We start from the raw sequence: 16,756 nt of genomic DNA, 5'->3' as shown, positions 1-16,756 counted from the left end.
ACTTCCCATCACAATTTCAATTCCAACCATCCTCCACTCCTCTCACACAAGTCTTTGTCCACCTCCTACTGACTCCAACAAGGCACCTACTTTCATGCTGGACCCGGGAGTACTAACAGAACATCCCACCAAGGATGTACGGCCGGAGCAGGCAGAACCAACAGGTCAGTCCAAACTGAAGTCTGATCACTGCCACCTACTGTACGGGGGAAACAACTGTCCTTGACAGGCAGACTCCAGAATCCAGTTCTTCAATTATGTCTTCTCTCTGAATGGTAAAAGGAATAGGAACCACCCTATTGCATACATCCATGTCTTCTTTCCGTGATGCTTTCCCAACCACTCTTCTATCCCAGTTGGGATACCAGTCCATCTTAAATGTCTATCACAATGTAATTAAAATATAAGTTGCTAGACGTTCTACTCATCCTTTACTGATAGAGCCTCCCATTTTGTCAACTCCTCTTGCAGCGACTCATTGAACTGATCACTCTTATATTTATTTTTGCCTGGAAAAATAGGGTAGTGGTCACATTGTCCTGGTTTAGCAACTCTAGCTTAGTCATGTCAGGGTTTTGGTTTCCCGACATGCTTGTTGATTTATCATTATTTTCACTCGTCCGTTTCCCAACACACAAAGCTATCAGTCATTAGAATTATAGCTGTGAACCTCATTCATGTGGCCCAAATGGGTGCAAGAAAGATGCTAACAGGCTGCTGTTACTTGTGTATAAAGCTGGACAACAGAATAGGACACCAATTGTCTTTTTTAGACCCCTATTTGGTATTTTTATTATCATTTTTGAACCTTATTCTTAAACCTTTCTTCTTAACCCTGGCAACACAGACACATAAACACACATAGCCTCTTATTTTCTGCCATATCACTTTCTTGTATTTTCTCCAAATTTTGTGCCTCCAGTGACTGAATGCATGGAGAGTGTGGCCCCCTAGTGGTTACAAAGACTTTAACAGACTGAGCAAAAAAAAGTTAATAAAATATATATGAACAATAAATCTTAATAAAACTGTCTCTGTGTCCGTGTATCTGTGTGTCTTTTCTGTTGCTATGTCTCTTTCATTCAAACAGATGGTGCATCACAAGCATTAAGACGAATCTCATACCAAATGGCATATAATAGAGACATATGCATTGTTTTGTCATTCCAACAGACACAAACATCAAATGCATTTTATTACAATAAATGTTTAAGATGCACCATCTGTTGGAATTATAAATACAAAACATATTTTTACTACATGCATTACAAAAAACATTTCAATAGATGGTGCACTGCAAACACTAACACTAAGGTGTACATTGATTACTTAGATGTCAACCCACCTTAGACATACAGCACAGCTTGTTGTATGTCATATTACTGTCTGAACATCTCAACAATTCCAACAAAAACTGGCCATTCAGCCCAACACAGCTCACCAATCTCTTTTGCCTAATTTTTCCAAAACACCATTGACTTCAATAAATAAATCAACTTTATCAATAAAGCATGTGTACAGAAGCCTGCAGACCGGTGCCCCCTACTGGTAAAGAGACACACCTAACATTTGCTCTGTGTCTGCCATGTGCTTTAAGTCTGCCATGCACCACAAGTCACTGATTGCAGAACCAAAGAGGACAGTTCTTGAGGACAGTTTGCTCACACAGTGGTACGGGCACAATGTTATACCTGCATTGGGTTCACTTTTTAATGGTAAGTTAGTCAAACAATAAAACAATTAAATGCAAAAAAAAAAATGTCTGGAAACAAAGGCAAGTTGACCCGAGGGAAAGGCAACTGCCAAATGTACACTTGTGACAAAGTGTACACAATCCTGCAGGCTGGTGCCCCCTACTGGTGAGGAGACAAACACAGTATGTACTCTCTTGAACCTTGCTGCTTCAGTGATGGATTACAGGGTTGCTAGATAGCCCAGCTATAGATGCCCCCTAGTGGTTATGCATTACACATCAACATTATTAGTGCATGGGCTCCCAGTGTAACACTAAGACAGTAAAACAAAATCAAAAAATGTCATGTTGGGTAAAGGCATATATCAAATATACACTCACTGAGCAAATTATTAAGGACTCCTGTGCACCTGCTTATCCGTGCAATTATCAAGTCAGCCAATCATGTGGCAGCAGTGCAATGCTGCTAAAGTCAGGAGCATCAGTTACTGTTCACATCCAGCACCAGAATGAAGAAAAATTGTGATCTCGGTGGTTTTGACATGATTTTTGGTACTGGACAGAACTGCTGGAACTACTGATCTCCTGGAAATTTCAAACAGAACAGTCTCTAGAGTTTATTCAGAATGGTGTCAGAAACAAAAAACATTGAGTGAGTGGCAGTTCTGTGGACAGAAATACCATGTTGATGAGACAGGTCAGAGGAGAATGGGCAGACTAGTGTGAGCAGAGAGAAAGTTTGTAGTTATTCAGATAACCACTCAGTACAACTGAGATGAGCAGAAGAGCATCTCAAAATGCACAACACGTTAAGACTTGATGCAGATGGACTAAGACAGTAGACATCCACATTGGGTTCCTCTTCAGTCAGCCAAGAACAGAAAGCTGAGACTGCAGTGGGCACAGACCCACCAAAACTGGACAGCTGAAGACTGGAAAATGTCACCTGGTTGGATGAATCTCAATTCTGCTGGCACACGGATGGCAAGGTCAGAATTTGGCACCAACAGCCTGAATCCACGCACCCAACCTGCCTTGTGTTGACAGTCCCGGCTGGTGGGTAGTGGTGTAAGGGTGTGGGGAATGTTTTCATGGCACACTTTAGGCCCGTTAATACCAATCAATCATCACTCAGCCTATTCTGAGTAAAACTGCCAACCATGGGCATCTTCATGGCCACAATTTACCCATCTAATGGCTACTTCCAATATGGTCATGCACCATGTTACAAAGCAGAACTCAAACTGGTTTCATGAAAATGACAATGAGTTCAGAATGTTCTTCAGTGGTCTTCACAGTCACCTGATCTGAATCCAATTGAACAGATTTAGGATGTGGTAGAACAGGAGCTCATAAATCTACAGATATTGATCCATGTTCCATATTTAAGTGTAACTTGCACATCGAGAGACCAACACATAAGGTCTCTTAGTCTCCTGTGCTTTGTCTGTCCTGCTAGTTGCCCCCTGTGTGTGGCACCTAATCTCCCTGGCCACTAAACAGAAAAGAAAAGCGGCAGTTATACTAAAAGGCTGTAGTAGAAAGGTACATATGGACATAGAAAGGTGCCATTCTAAAGAGAGCTTGCTCACTTATCCTATTATGCAGCCATTTCCCCCTCCTCCTCTTCTGCATCAGTGGGTGTCTTGAGACTGCAGGAGCATCTTTGTCAGCAGGGAGCATCTGGCGAGATAAATGAGAGCTGACAGGCAGACGGATTGCAAGGCGATTTTTCTGACACGTCTAACACACCTTGACAGAAACAGGAAACCCAATCCATTTGGATGCCATCTGCAGGAAATCAACCTCAATGTGCCAAAAAACTGTCCTCGCTCTGTCCCCTGCAGCATAGAAAGTGATCAGATGCATCACTGGAGCATGGTGGCACCATTTAGGGCTTGACAGAGCAGAAGAAATCTCTTGACAGCAGAGGAAGACTGGTCAAGGAACATACGGCACGAAGGCAGAGGTGAGCGGCTTGGCATCGTCTTACCGGGAAGACGTCAACAAGTGGGTTAGGGGGGTCGAGGTCCTTTAAGAAGGGCATCACCTGGTGTGGGAGATGACTTGATGTAAAGAAAGACCAAGGAGGTAATTATGAACTAAATTACAAACACATCAAACTTTTATTGGGATATGTCAAAAGCACACACATATGTACAACATCACAGAGAGTAGAAACAACGAAAGAAAAAAATCATTTCCAGTCTAAAAGCCAGGAATTCCACATTCTCTTGAAAACTTTGTGTTGTCTTTTATTATTTTTTTAACCCTGATTTTTTTATTTTTATAAAGCTAGGAGTGAGGAAGTGAAAAGGAAACTAAAGGAACTGCTGAGAAAGGGGGCGCTGCCTGACCAGCCGGAGAAGGCAGGATGGCCAAGGTGGAGCTGGAATTCCTTGCTCACATTCACACTAATGCTGTTTCCTTGTTTTAAATTTCTTTCTGTCATGAACAAGGGGAAAGGTTAGAGGAGAAGGGTTGGGACATGAATGCCAGCCTTCAGATTACAGGGGTCTTGGGGTTGGTTTGGCCTGAAGGGGACAAGGTTACATCTTTATAGGATGGGGTGTCAAACTCCAGGTCTAAGGGTCAGATTGGACCTTTTTAAAATGGCCTACTTCATCAATATTCAAAGCATGTTACATGTGGTGCACAATGACTATTCATTTTATCAAAGCCCCCCTTAAATATGGACCTCATATAGGGATTGTGTATAATTTAGCCGGATTGCACTTTCAAGTACCATTAAAGTGCGTCTCCAGTGTCCACTGGCAGTTATCTACTCAGCATGGCTCACTGCAGCTACTAACTTGTAATTAGAGATGAGCGAAACAGGCAACTGGCACACAAAACTGACACTAAAATTTGTCAGTGCAGGTGATTTTGCAAAACACGACGCTCACTAAAGAGTTTTTTGGTGTTTCGACATTTTTTCTTAGGTGGAATACGAGGGCTATCACTGTCTTAGCCTCATTCACACTTCTCCTGTTAATCTGTGTTTTTGTCTGTAACTGAGTAAAGAGTTTTATCTGTACCACACTGGAAGAATCAATTTAATTTATACCTCTAGCTCACTTCACCACATGAGTGTTCGGTACGTTTTAATTTGAAATGCTGCATATTTTCCACATGAAGACACAAAAAATTGCAACACCGTGTTGTCTCCCCAAACTCCCCTTTATTGCATAGAAATCACAGAGGGCTTTGAGGACACTGAGAATTTGATTCATGCCTTTATTACTCCTTACTCTCAACCTTTAGCAAAATAAATCTGTTTAGGCTGCAACTGGTGCGAAATGCTGCTGCAGGACTCCTCACTGAGTCTAAGTTCTCTGCTAATATCACCCCAATATTCGCCTCACTACATTGGCTGCCAGTTAGTTATAGGATCCAGGTTAAGACAGATCAGCTCTGAGTAGTCTGGCTCCAGTTTATGTTAAAGACATGCTGGACTTTTATCGTACAGGCAGACCTCTTTGATCATCTGATCAGAGCTTACTTGTTATTCCGCACATTAGATTAAAAACAAAAGGGGATTGAGCCTTCACTGGTGTGGCCCCCAAACTCTGGAACTGCCTTCTCTTTGATATTAGAGCATCTAATTAGAACGTCAATTAAAAACACATTATTTTAGACAAGTACTTATTTCTTGTTAGCTTGTCTTTATATTGGATCGGTTCGCAGCTGAGTGTGAAGCGGCTGGGATGGGAATCAGCACCTCCAAATCCGAGACCATGGTCCTCAGCCGGAAAAGGGTGGAGTGCCCTCTCATGATTGGGTGCGAGATCCTGCCTCAAGTGGAGGAGTTCAAGTATCTCGGGGTCTTGTTCACGAGTGAGGGAAGAATGGAGCTCTGCATCGGTCTGTCGTGGTGAAAAAGGAGCTGAGCCGTAAGGCAAAGCTCTCAATTTACCAGTCGATCTATGTTCCTACCCTCACCTATGGTCATGAGCTATGGGTAGTGACCGAAAGGACGAGATCGCAAATATAAGCGGCTGAAATGAGTTTCTTCCGCAGGGTGTCTGTGCTCTCCCTTAAAGATAGGGTGAGAAGCTCAGAGTAGAGCCGCTGCTCCTCCGCATCGAGAGGAGTCAGATGAGGTGGCTTGGGCATCTGATCAGGATGCCTCCTGGACGCGTCCCTGGTGAGGTGTTCCGGGCACGTCCAACCGGGAGGAGGCCCCAGGGAAGACCCAGGACACGCTTGAGGGACTATGTCTCCCGGCTGGCCTGGGAACGCCTCGGGATTCTCCCAGAAGAGCTAGAAGAAGTCTGGGTATCTCTGCTCAAGCTGCTGCCCCCGCGACCCGACCTCGGTTAAGCGGAAGAGGATGGATGGATGGATGGATGGATGGATTGTCTTTATATTTCTCTATTATGTATTTTATCTGTTTATTTTAATTCATTGTTAATTTTTTTACATATTTTTTTAATTCTTTTTTTATGCCTTTTTGTTTTGTTGTTGAAAAGCACTTTGTGCATATTGCTCGAATAGTGCTCTTTAAATAAAATAAATGAATGAAAATGAATGAATCCAGTTTTATCCTAGTTGAGGATATGCACACTTAGGGCAATTTTTCTTTTTTTCACTTAAGATATTTTCTTAAACACTAAATGACAGTCTGGCGCATGCAGAATGAGTGCATGAAGACACTTCCAGACTTGAATTATATGCCGCTCTTCTTGTGTCGTTGGCAAGAGTTTCATAGGAAGCAAAATACTGCTTATTGCATGATTTTTTTTTGGTGAAGTGAAACACTGAATTTCACTGCAAATTAAATTCTACATGAATCATTTTTCCTTCCCGGGTCCTCCCTGTGTGGAGTTTGCATGTACTCCCCATGTCTGCGTGGGTTTCCTCCGGGTGCTCCGGTTTCCTCCCACAATTCAAAGACATGCAGTTTAGGTGCATTGCCGATCCTAAATTGTCCCTAGTGTGTGCTTGGTGTGTGGATGTGTGTGTGTGCTCTGCGGTGGACTGGCGCTCTGCTCGGGATTTATTCCTGCCTTGTGCCCTATGTTGGCTGGGATTGGCTCCAGCAGACCCCTGTGACCCTGTGCTTGGATATAGCGGGTTGGAGAATGACTGACTGACTGAATCATTTTTCTCATTACTACTTGCAGTTAGAATGGAAACTGACCAAACGAGAAAAAGTGAAAGGCTTAAGGCTCTTCCGTAAGAACTTAAATATTCTAGAATATTTCACAGATGCAGCAGTCTCATGAATGATATGGTAGCTTAACTTCACAGCCACCGCTCACTCACCTTTCAGAACCCCACAGGCGCCAGGACTGTCCTGCCTTCCACGGCTTAGCTGTTTGCTGCCACAGCCCTACACAATTCATATGTCGTATCCAGTGACTTGACTGTTGAGTGTGGATAGAAAACACAATGGTGGCATCACAATAACTAATTAAAAAGTAACGATAATCTAGAAAATGAAACAGGGCAGCACAATTTATTATTATTAATTATTATCATTATTTTTGTGACATAGTTGAGCCATGTTGGTTGAAGTTTTCTTGAGAGGTGCTGCTGTGTCATGTGTTATTTTTAGTAAAAACATTGACTTTCATTGCTAACCATGTAGTCTGATAGTGAAGTAATACTGGATGCCATTATGCTACCACTAGAAAAGGCAGTGGCCTGGACAAACTTCCTGTACTTCAGAACTTTGGATGCCTGTGATAACTAATAGTAGGGGAAATTCATGAAGAAAGAAAAGAAGTGACGACAAAGAATTAGATTTGATCTCTGACTAGCGTTTTGGCTTTGGTGAAAAGGCTCTTTTGTTTAACGTGTTTCTGTATTCTGTCTATTTAATGAAGATCTTTTGAAAACATCCCAAAAATAGCTCTATTTCTCAATTTATTATCAAATGTAGTAAGTGTCCACTTTTCCTATGAAATCCCTCTAAAAACGATCAATTTTTATGGTAAAGCAGACCGGGATGGCATTAGCAGAAACATTCAATCTTTTGCACTTTAAAAGAAATATTCTATGAAAAACAATGGTTCTGAAAAAACTACCGAAACAGCTGTTTTCTTGTTCATGCTTTGTGGTATTCCATGCAGGGCAGGCTATGGCATTTCTTTCATTCTCTCTGGTAGTACACTCAGGACATTCGCTGATCTTTATGGCATTGGAGTAATGGCGCTTTGTACAAAGCAGATCACAGACGTGGCTGGTTTTGTTGTACCCATGTAGGTCTGTTCATCACAGATCCTCCCTGTGTGGAGTTTGCATGTTCTCCCTGTGTCTCTGTGAGTGAAACTGGGTGCTCCAGTTTCATCCTGCAGTCAGAAAACATGCGGATTAGGTGGATTGGACATATTAAATTGTCCCTGGTGTGTGGTTGGTGTGTGTGTGTGTGTTTGCCCTGCAATGGACTGGCACCCTGTCCAGGGCTCATTCCTGTGTTGTGCCCTGTGCTGCCTGGGGTAGGCTTCAGCCATGGCATGGCATGGCTCTGTTCAGGACTAAGCGGATTAGAAATTAACTGACTGACTCACTTCAATTGCAAAATCACATGTGAAATGAATTTTAGGGGCAAATTTGTAAAACTCTGTGCAAAATGTTCAGCTGTTTCACTCATCACTAGTGATGCCCAAGCATTTCTTTGGAACTTTGCTTCCAAGTCAGTGCAGATCAAAAGGATTCTGAATGCTGGAAGTACAATGTTGGCCATTCAGATGAAGTATTTGGATTAACCTTGTGAAAATCGAACATTCTGCTTTTTTGGGCCTTAATGCCAGATTTTTACACTAATCTAAACAGGTAAAGAGATAAAACATGTCAGCCAGCAGCCAAAACCAAGCACTAAGGTCCGAACAGGTCCAAGCTGTTCTGCCACAGAGCAGGCAAAAATGTTTACTTTAAGAAACCATCTCCAATAAAGGAAGAGACTTAAAGACTACTTGAAGAACTAACTTTACTATGAGCTCTGCCACCACTTTTTGGTATGAAAGGCACTGTACAGGGCACAGCGAACACAGGCATCAATTGGCATGGAGGACAGGCACACTCTTTCACATCACAGCGGCCGTACTTGTCCTGCAATGGTCTGTCTAATGCTTGGTAATGACAGAGAAGAAGTGCCTGGGGCTCTTCATGCAGTGTATGGTCGGCCACCTGGGTGTAAGGTCTTATTTTTCAATGTGCCCTTGAGCTGCCAGAGTGAACAGGTGACAGAAGAATCCCAAATCACTTGGAGAGGTCGAGCATATAGCAAGGTGAGCATTAAGTAGTGAGCCAGGAATTTGACCACTGAAGTACACCTTCAAGAGCGTGGCCCCAAAACAGTCCAGCATTGCCTCTACCACCCTTACCCCCACCGTTCTCTTCCTCCCCACTCCTTGAACAGGACCCCAGAACTCCCCAAGCTTTTCCACTGATATTCCTCTTCTTGATGGGCACTAATCTAAGAAGAATGACTTTGATGAACCCAAAGCTGAAGGCTGGACTCAAAAGTACAACTGGAGCCTAAGACAGCAAGATGTCCTGGCCAGAGCAACAAGAAAGGGGGCATTTGGAGAAAAAGTGAAGAATCGCATCAGCAAAGTCTGGGAAATTGAAACCAGGTCCGGATCACGTGTCCAGCTGCTGGACGTAACAGTGACACCTTTGAGTGAGGGTCAGACGATAAAGAGAGAAGAGAATGAAACCTAGTCAGAATAAAAATAAATCAATAAGCAAACCAATGAATAAACCAATCAATCAAACAACCAACCAACCAATCAGAAAGCAGCCTACAATTTCAAGGCTATGTTTTGTAGGAACTGTGGTCTGAGAGTCAAAGACCGGTGTGTGCGTGTGTGTCTCCTTGAAGCCCGGCAGCAATCTCCTAGCCTCCCAACTGAAAAACCACTTCTCCCAGCATGCACTGGGAGCGTCATAAGACAAGACCACAGGCTCACTTTCTCCTTGTTTTCTTCTGTCTTCTGAGTTTTGATCGTGTTAAATATCTTTATGCTTTTCAGAAATAATTTCTGTTGTCTTCTCTCCAGCGGCCCTCGTCCATGTGCTTCCGGTGTTTCCTCCACTCCCTTCTGGCCTTGTGGTGGTGACGTCTGGACCGATGAGCTCTCCTCGCTGTGCATACATGAGAAAGTGAAAAACAATAAAGAGTAAGAAAGAACAAAATGGGTAAGCAAGCTCTAAAGAGGATGAGAAACCAGGATAATGGAAGGGATAAAAAGGAGAGGCAGCGAAAGAAGCAGAGTTAAGAGATGGCAGAAAAAGATAGGGTGTGGTAGGCGAAAGGGTAGCAAAGCTAAAACAGAGGCAACAGGAGAGAAAGGTGACTGTGAGAGATGGCATGAAGCAGAGAGTATAGAAGAATGGAAAAGGTGAAGGTCAGGGTGGAAGAAAATGATAACATGAAAAGAGGAAAGAGACACGCAAAAGTTTAAGGGGTGTGAAGGAGAAAATGAGAATGAGGCAAAAGTGAGATATGGCAGACTGTGATATAGCAAATAATAAAGTGTGGGGAGTGAGGGAGTGAAAGAGAAAAGAGAGGAGGAGATGTTCAAAGAACAACCATGGAAGAATAAGAGAGATCACAGGAGGCAGAGGAGGAAGACAATTACGAATAAACAAAAATATGCAGTGAGTGTAGAGAAGTGTATGGGAGACAGCTGACAGATTTCTTATGAGAAGCTGAAGCCTGAAAGTATTGTCATGCTGAACATAAATGACAAAGCTGGATTTCGAGTATTTGCTTAGTTAGAAAGTAAAGCTTTTGATTCCTGTGGAAATCAGTCTTGTCCTGGTAATAAAGAACAACAGAAACCTTGTGACAAGTATGTGCCATTTAGTCCAACAAGATTGTCCACCCTCTTCATGTAGATTGTCTAAATTAACATCAATCTGAGATTTGAAGCTCCCTAAAGTCCTGCTCTCCACCAAACAACTTAGTAATTAGACTAATGTTGTTTGCGTGAAGAAGAATGTTGTAACATTTCTGCAAAATCTGCTTCTTCCGACCATGCCCCCTTGTTCTTGTTGTAGAATTTATTTTAAATTAACAACTGGGATCTTCAAGAGTAATTCCTTTCATAATTTTACATTTTAAACTCTTCAGTTATGTCCTCACTTCATCTTCTTTTGCTTAAACGGAGAAGGTTCAACTCCTATAAACTCATTTCATAGCTCACATCTCTCAGTTCTAAGCAAACCTAGTTGCTATCCTTTGGACCTTCTCCGGGGCTGCTTTGTCCTTTTTGTAATATGTTGACCAAAACTACTCCAGATGAGGCCTCACCAGTACATTATATAATTTAAGCACAACCTCGTTTATCTTGTACTCCACACATAGTGGTATATAACTGAATATCCTATTAACTTTCTTGATTGCTCCGGTAATGTGTAGTAATTGCTGTACACTGTCTTGATGTAGAGATTGATGAATCCACTATGACTCTTAGGGTCTTCTCAAAAGGTGTACTTTCAAGTTTCAGACTCCCATTGTTATATTCAGATCTAACATTTCTACTTCCTACATGTAATTACTTACTTGATTGGGTGCATGTGATGATTTTACAGCGTGTTGCCGCACCCACCACATGACAAACCACCCGGATTGGGACCCGAATGTAGCCATGTGACAGGTGGCACCTCAGCACCAATACAATACAATTTATTTTTGTATAGTTCATATGTAACAATCAAGCTGATTCTACACTATCTACCTTCCACTTAGTTGGTATAATTTACAAACTTAACCAATTTATGGAGTATATTATTATTGTGTATACATATTAAAAAAATCAGTAGCCCCAGCACTGATCCATGAGGGACACTACTAATTTTGAAAATGTTCCTTTCACCATAGCTTTTAAGCAAAAGAAGATTAAAAGGTGACATGATTGAAGTGTTTAAAATTATGAAGGGAATTAGTCCAGTGGGTCAAGACTGTTATTTTAAACTGAGTACATCAAGAACACAGGGACACAATTGGAAACTTGTTAAGGGGAAATTTCGCACAAACATTAGGAAGTTTTTCTTAACACAGAGAACCACAATAAGCTGCCAAGTAGTGTGGTAGACAGTAGGACTTTAGGGACTTTCAAAACTTGACCTGTTGTTATTTTAGAAGAATTAAGTGGACAAGACTGACTAGCTTTATTGGGCTGAATGGCCTGTTCTCATCTAGACTGAGCTAATGTTCTAATGTTCTAACTCTTTGCTTCCTGTGTTTGTGCCACTTTTGCACCCACCTACACACTGAGCCCTGAATTCCCACTCCTTTTAGTTTGATCACTAACGTTTCATGGGGTATCTTTTCAAATGACTTCTGAATATCAAGATAAGTAATATCACATGTACCTCTCTGATCATATTCTTTTGTTATTTCCTCAAAATTTCCAGCATATTAGTGAAGCTGATCTTCCTCATCTGAGTTGTTCCCTAAAAGTCTAAACTCTTTAACCCTAAAAATGTGATGCTCAATCTTTTCCATAATAATTGCTTGTATTTATTTACCTGCGATACATATTAACCCTATTGGCCTATAATTACTTGGATCAGCCTGCTCGCCCTTTTTACATGTTTGCTAACCTCAGATTAGTATCATGTTCAGTATTTTGAGAAACTGTCTGTTCTGCCATCAGAAAGAGAGCCAGTTGTGTGGGTCTCCACTCAGAGTAAGAGAATTAGGGAGTCAATGAATGCGTGAAGAGAGTGAAGACATCTGAGGAAGGAAATATAAAGGATAAATAAAAGACATGGAGGAAATACAGTATAAGAGGAGGAAGAATGATAACAAGTAAGGCAGTGTGGAGATTGAGGAGGTATGAAAACATAAAGGAGAATATACCAAACATGTAAAAAGAACACAAGACATTAAGAGATTCAAAGGAGGTGGAAAAGAAGTAAGGATTAGAATCACTGTGAAGGTGTAGTGAGTGTTTGGGTTAAAAAGCAATACGTTAACAACAAAGGGATGGAGAGAGGAGTAAATAAGGAAAAAAGGTGATACAGTGGGTTAAAAAAGAATTGTAATCAGAGAGTAAAATATTGCACACAAGGCAGGGGTAACAGGAATACAATTAGAATGAAACAAGAATTACATAGTAAATGCTGAAGTGTGAAGTTGCTTTTAAGGAAGGTTTTACCCAGGTCACCCCCACATAAGAGGCAACCAGGGCTCATTTGAGCTGGCAGCAGAATGGACATTGGTAGCTGCCAATTATCCTGTCAGGTTACTATGTGTGTTGCCACCATTTATGCATTTCACAATCACCCTCGTCTAGTAATCAAACACTATCTCTAAAATGCTCACATTTGCTGCAGATGATCTTTGGCCGGTCCCATTTTCCATTGCTGCGGCACTTGACGGTGGGAACGTGGCGTTGCAGGAAACCATCGGCACACTGGTACCGCACGGTGGAGTGGATGTCATAGTGAGCCCTCTTACGGCCAATCAGAAAGGCATTGTCCACAGAAGGGGGTGAACCGCAAAGCACTGTAGAAAAAAAAAACAAAAAAACCCCAAAAAAACAGAATATTCCTGTAAAACCCTAAGGAATAGTGTTTGGGGGTTTGTGCTGGTCATTGACTTGTTTCCCCTGCGGCATCATGGCTTGATTGTGCTTGGTTGCCCCATTCTGTACAGTCAACCACCAGAATTTCATGGCTCATTTGCAATGAAATGACTTGAAAACATGAACTAGATTGACTGATTTATTCACAATTACGGAAGAAAAATTTAACCTTTGTCTTTCAGGGTTTCTGTTCATAAGTCATATTCAGCCATGTCTCGATTTGAAGATTGAACTAAGGGCTGCAATCATCTCCTCTACCCAGGAAGGAAATCAACAATCACTATTGGTAGTTGAGGAACCTTTCTAAACTGTGAAATCCAGGTGGGTTCACTTAGCCTGAGACCCCTATGCTGTAGGGTCTGGGCATGATGTCTATGTGAATATTCTGATTCTTGGTTTGCTTTGTAGTGGTCCAGAATTGATGGCTACAGTGCCTTTTTCCTGAACTTTTCACATGATGTCTGCTTCAGGATTTGTATATTAAAACGCACCCTTGGGCATCTCACAGAGATAGAAAGACCTTCCACCAGGAATGTCTACCTGGATTGCAAGCCAAACTGATTGTTTAAGAGTTTTAAGTTTTAACTGACTCCACTAGGAGGCAGCAGCTTTTGAGTGAAATTGAAATCAGGAGAAGAAGCCACTAAGACAAAAATTTCAATCAAAAAATCAGAACCAGAAAGACAAAAGGTTAGGGAAATTATGTGTGTATGAAGAATCAGGAAAATGGTGCAGGAAAGTTCAATTACCAAAAATAAAAAGAATCATGTAACCATCATAAATCGTAGTCAAGAAAGCACAGCAAAATTATTTCTAGGCAGGAATTTAGCAACAACAAACAATGAATATAAAGATCTTTTGGGTGAATCCAGGAAGTGCATGGCTTGACCTTTATACTTTTGACCTGATGATGTCACACACACTTCTGATTAATTTTTCTTGACAACGACATAGCGACTGTCATCAAGTAATTCTCAAAATGGCCACCATAAGTAAAACAAAATAGCATTGCTAGAGTATGTTAATTATTTTTGAAATTATTAAAAACATAGTGTAAGAGACAGTCGGCAGCTCAACCCAGCTGGAATGCCCCTGGGATGGAAAGACGGGGGAAGGAAGCTTTTCAAGGACACTGTCTTCCCCAAAACGCTAGATGGCAGCTCCCCTGGACTGCAGTGGTGCCCACAGGGCCATATGGGACATGTAGTTTAATACCACAGTCCTGCTGGGTACTATGGGTGCTGCCAGGGTATACTGCAAGAGAATCGGAGGAGTCATATGTCATCCATAGAAGTACTCCCAAGTCACGAGGACAGAAGCTCCAAAGTACTTCCTGGCTGAAGAAAATTCAAGAGTCCGTCTGACCCGGAAGTGCTGGCAAGTTACGTGGACGGAACGACAGAAGCACTTCCGGGTCAAGGACTTTATAAAGGACTGCTGTGAACCCAGCAAGTGAGCCAGAGTTGGGTGGAGGTGGACGAAGCTTGCTGGGAGGTGTGGAGGAGATATATGGAGAGAATTGTGTTTATTGTTTGATTATTTGCCTGTTTATTGGTGGCTGTGCTGCTTGAAGGGCACTATTTAAAGAAGAAAATAAATAAAAGAAACTTCTTTGTGCTTTTACACCGTGTTGTCAGTGTCTGTGTGTTGGGTTAAAGGAGTGACAGTGCCCTCTAGTGTTGCAATAGCAAGTACAGAAACACATGTGACGAGATTTGTTGACCTCTAAAATCCCTCAAACAAAGTCTTAGAATTTTTTTAGAAGACAAGGAGAAATTATAACCTAAAATCCTCATCATGCCATTAAGAAAGAAAACACTGAGATGTTAAATTAAAAAATGAATATCAAAAAACCCATAGAGTCTAAAGTTAGATTAACCTTAAGTGATGGAAGCTCAAAGGTAGCTGAAGAGCATAACTGCATAAGCCAGCTAATATCACAAGACAACATATTCCAGGTGTCTTAAATGGACCTCTCAAGTAACTTCAGCCTTAATGACTGCAGCACCTGAGAGTAGTAATTCAATCAGAGAACCCTCTCCTGACATGACAAAAAAATAAAAAACTTAAATAATAAAGGGTATGGAATTGAAGTAAAATGAAAAGCCAAAGTGAAGTGTAGACTAGGCAAAGATGAGGGAGTGGAGGAATATGGTAAAACCAAGAAAGACATAAATGGCTCGTGGCACTGCCATAAACATGAAACACAGTTCAAGATATCTTTCAAGGTATAATTTCATATCGAAGTGATCAGGGCTGAATTTTGGGGTCTTACAGCCTTTTTCTGTAGTTGAAGCCATTGTGGTGTAGCATTGTTAGGATCGGCTCCTGTGTTTCTAGGGGCGTGGTCTCTGGGGTCATGACCTTGAGTTCATCAGCAGATGAGGTAAAAGGTCAGTGGTTGCACTAAGCTTTATCTGATTTGCAGATAAATCCTTCAAAACCCTGATAGTAACTCCTTTTTCTGATTGATTTTCATGCCTTACCAGGTTTTTGACTTCTTGCCTGAATTTTGAATGCGATTCTTGTCTCTCGTTTAGATTTATCACTTCGTTTTCTTTTATTTGTTTTGCTTTGCCTTATGCACGCATCTCCCGGTTAAACTGAAAAAAATTAGTTATTTGTTTTCCTGCTGAATCAGGACACATATATTTGATAGTAAAAGTATTATAATAAAATGACATCCTGTTCACATGGAGATATCTGAAATGCATTTTATGGCATCTCAAATAAATGTGGAAATATGATGTAATAACCTTTTCTTATTTTACATATTTTAAATGTATTGCTTTGCTGCATTGGTGGCCATGGGCAAGTTGCTGGAGTCTGACCAGAACTCCCAGGAGGGCTTGAACTGATTGTGATGTGCTAGGTCAGTGTCTATGTGCCCAAGGTGGTTAGAGGTTTCCTTTGTTTTAATGTTCAGCTCTCGGATTTTTGAAGAATTTCTCTGAAAGTGACTGACTGCTTTTATTTGGCTCATGTGCTTGTAATTTGATTCATTTTAACTTATTTATTCATCCAAAGACACTGATTTTATGAAGCACTATACACACTTTCATTCTTTGCTGTGGAAAGTAAACACTTTGCACTTTTTCGCATATTTAAACCTTGTCTTTACCTCACTTGCTTCTGGTCCATCATCAGTCTATAAGCTAGTAGATGCCCCAACAAGGGACAATGTCATAGACTTCTAGCACAGGGTATGACAGGAGGCTACAGGGAGGTGTGCTTGTATAAGTTAGAGATGCTCTTGTGCCAACATCAAAAGCTCATAAAGCTAAATCATGTTTCTAAAATTAGCTTCTTTAGTTCACACTCCTGGCATCATAAATGGGAGCCAATGGCACAACATTTCTTTTGAAACAAAACTGGTAGAAGTTATCAACAAGCAATACATTAAACTCACAACATAGTGGACCTGACTGCAGTTTCTACTTATACTAATTATCAGGTCATGTGGTAAAATGGGTTTGTGGCTAAGTAGCATTTGGTCAATAGGATTAATAAATAAATA

The 16,756-nt window shown here is 41.4% G+C and overlaps 1 protein-coding gene across 1 annotated transcript in view; it reads right to left on the bottom strand.

Annotated features, from left to right (window-relative positions):
* Positions 1 to 3,796: 3,796 nt before the first annotated feature.
* Positions 3,797 to 16,756, bottom strand: part of ncanb (neurocan b) — a 166,016-nt gene continuing 153,056 nt past the window's right edge. The window contains 2 exon segments of the mRNA XM_051934684.1: positions 3,797 to 9,787; positions 12,978 to 13,160. Of these exon segments, the coding sequence (XP_051790644.1) occupies positions 9,672 to 9,787; positions 12,978 to 13,160 (299 nt within the window). The 3' untranslated portion in view covers positions 3,797 to 9,671.

The sequence above is a fragment of the Erpetoichthys calabaricus genome, chromosome 12 (genome assembly GCF_900747795.2).
Source record: "Erpetoichthys calabaricus chromosome 12, fErpCal1.3, whole genome shotgun sequence".
Classification (NCBI taxonomy): domain Eukaryota; kingdom Metazoa; phylum Chordata; class Cladistia; order Polypteriformes; family Polypteridae; genus Erpetoichthys; species Erpetoichthys calabaricus.
This window is presented reverse-complemented; position numbering and strand designations above follow the sequence as displayed.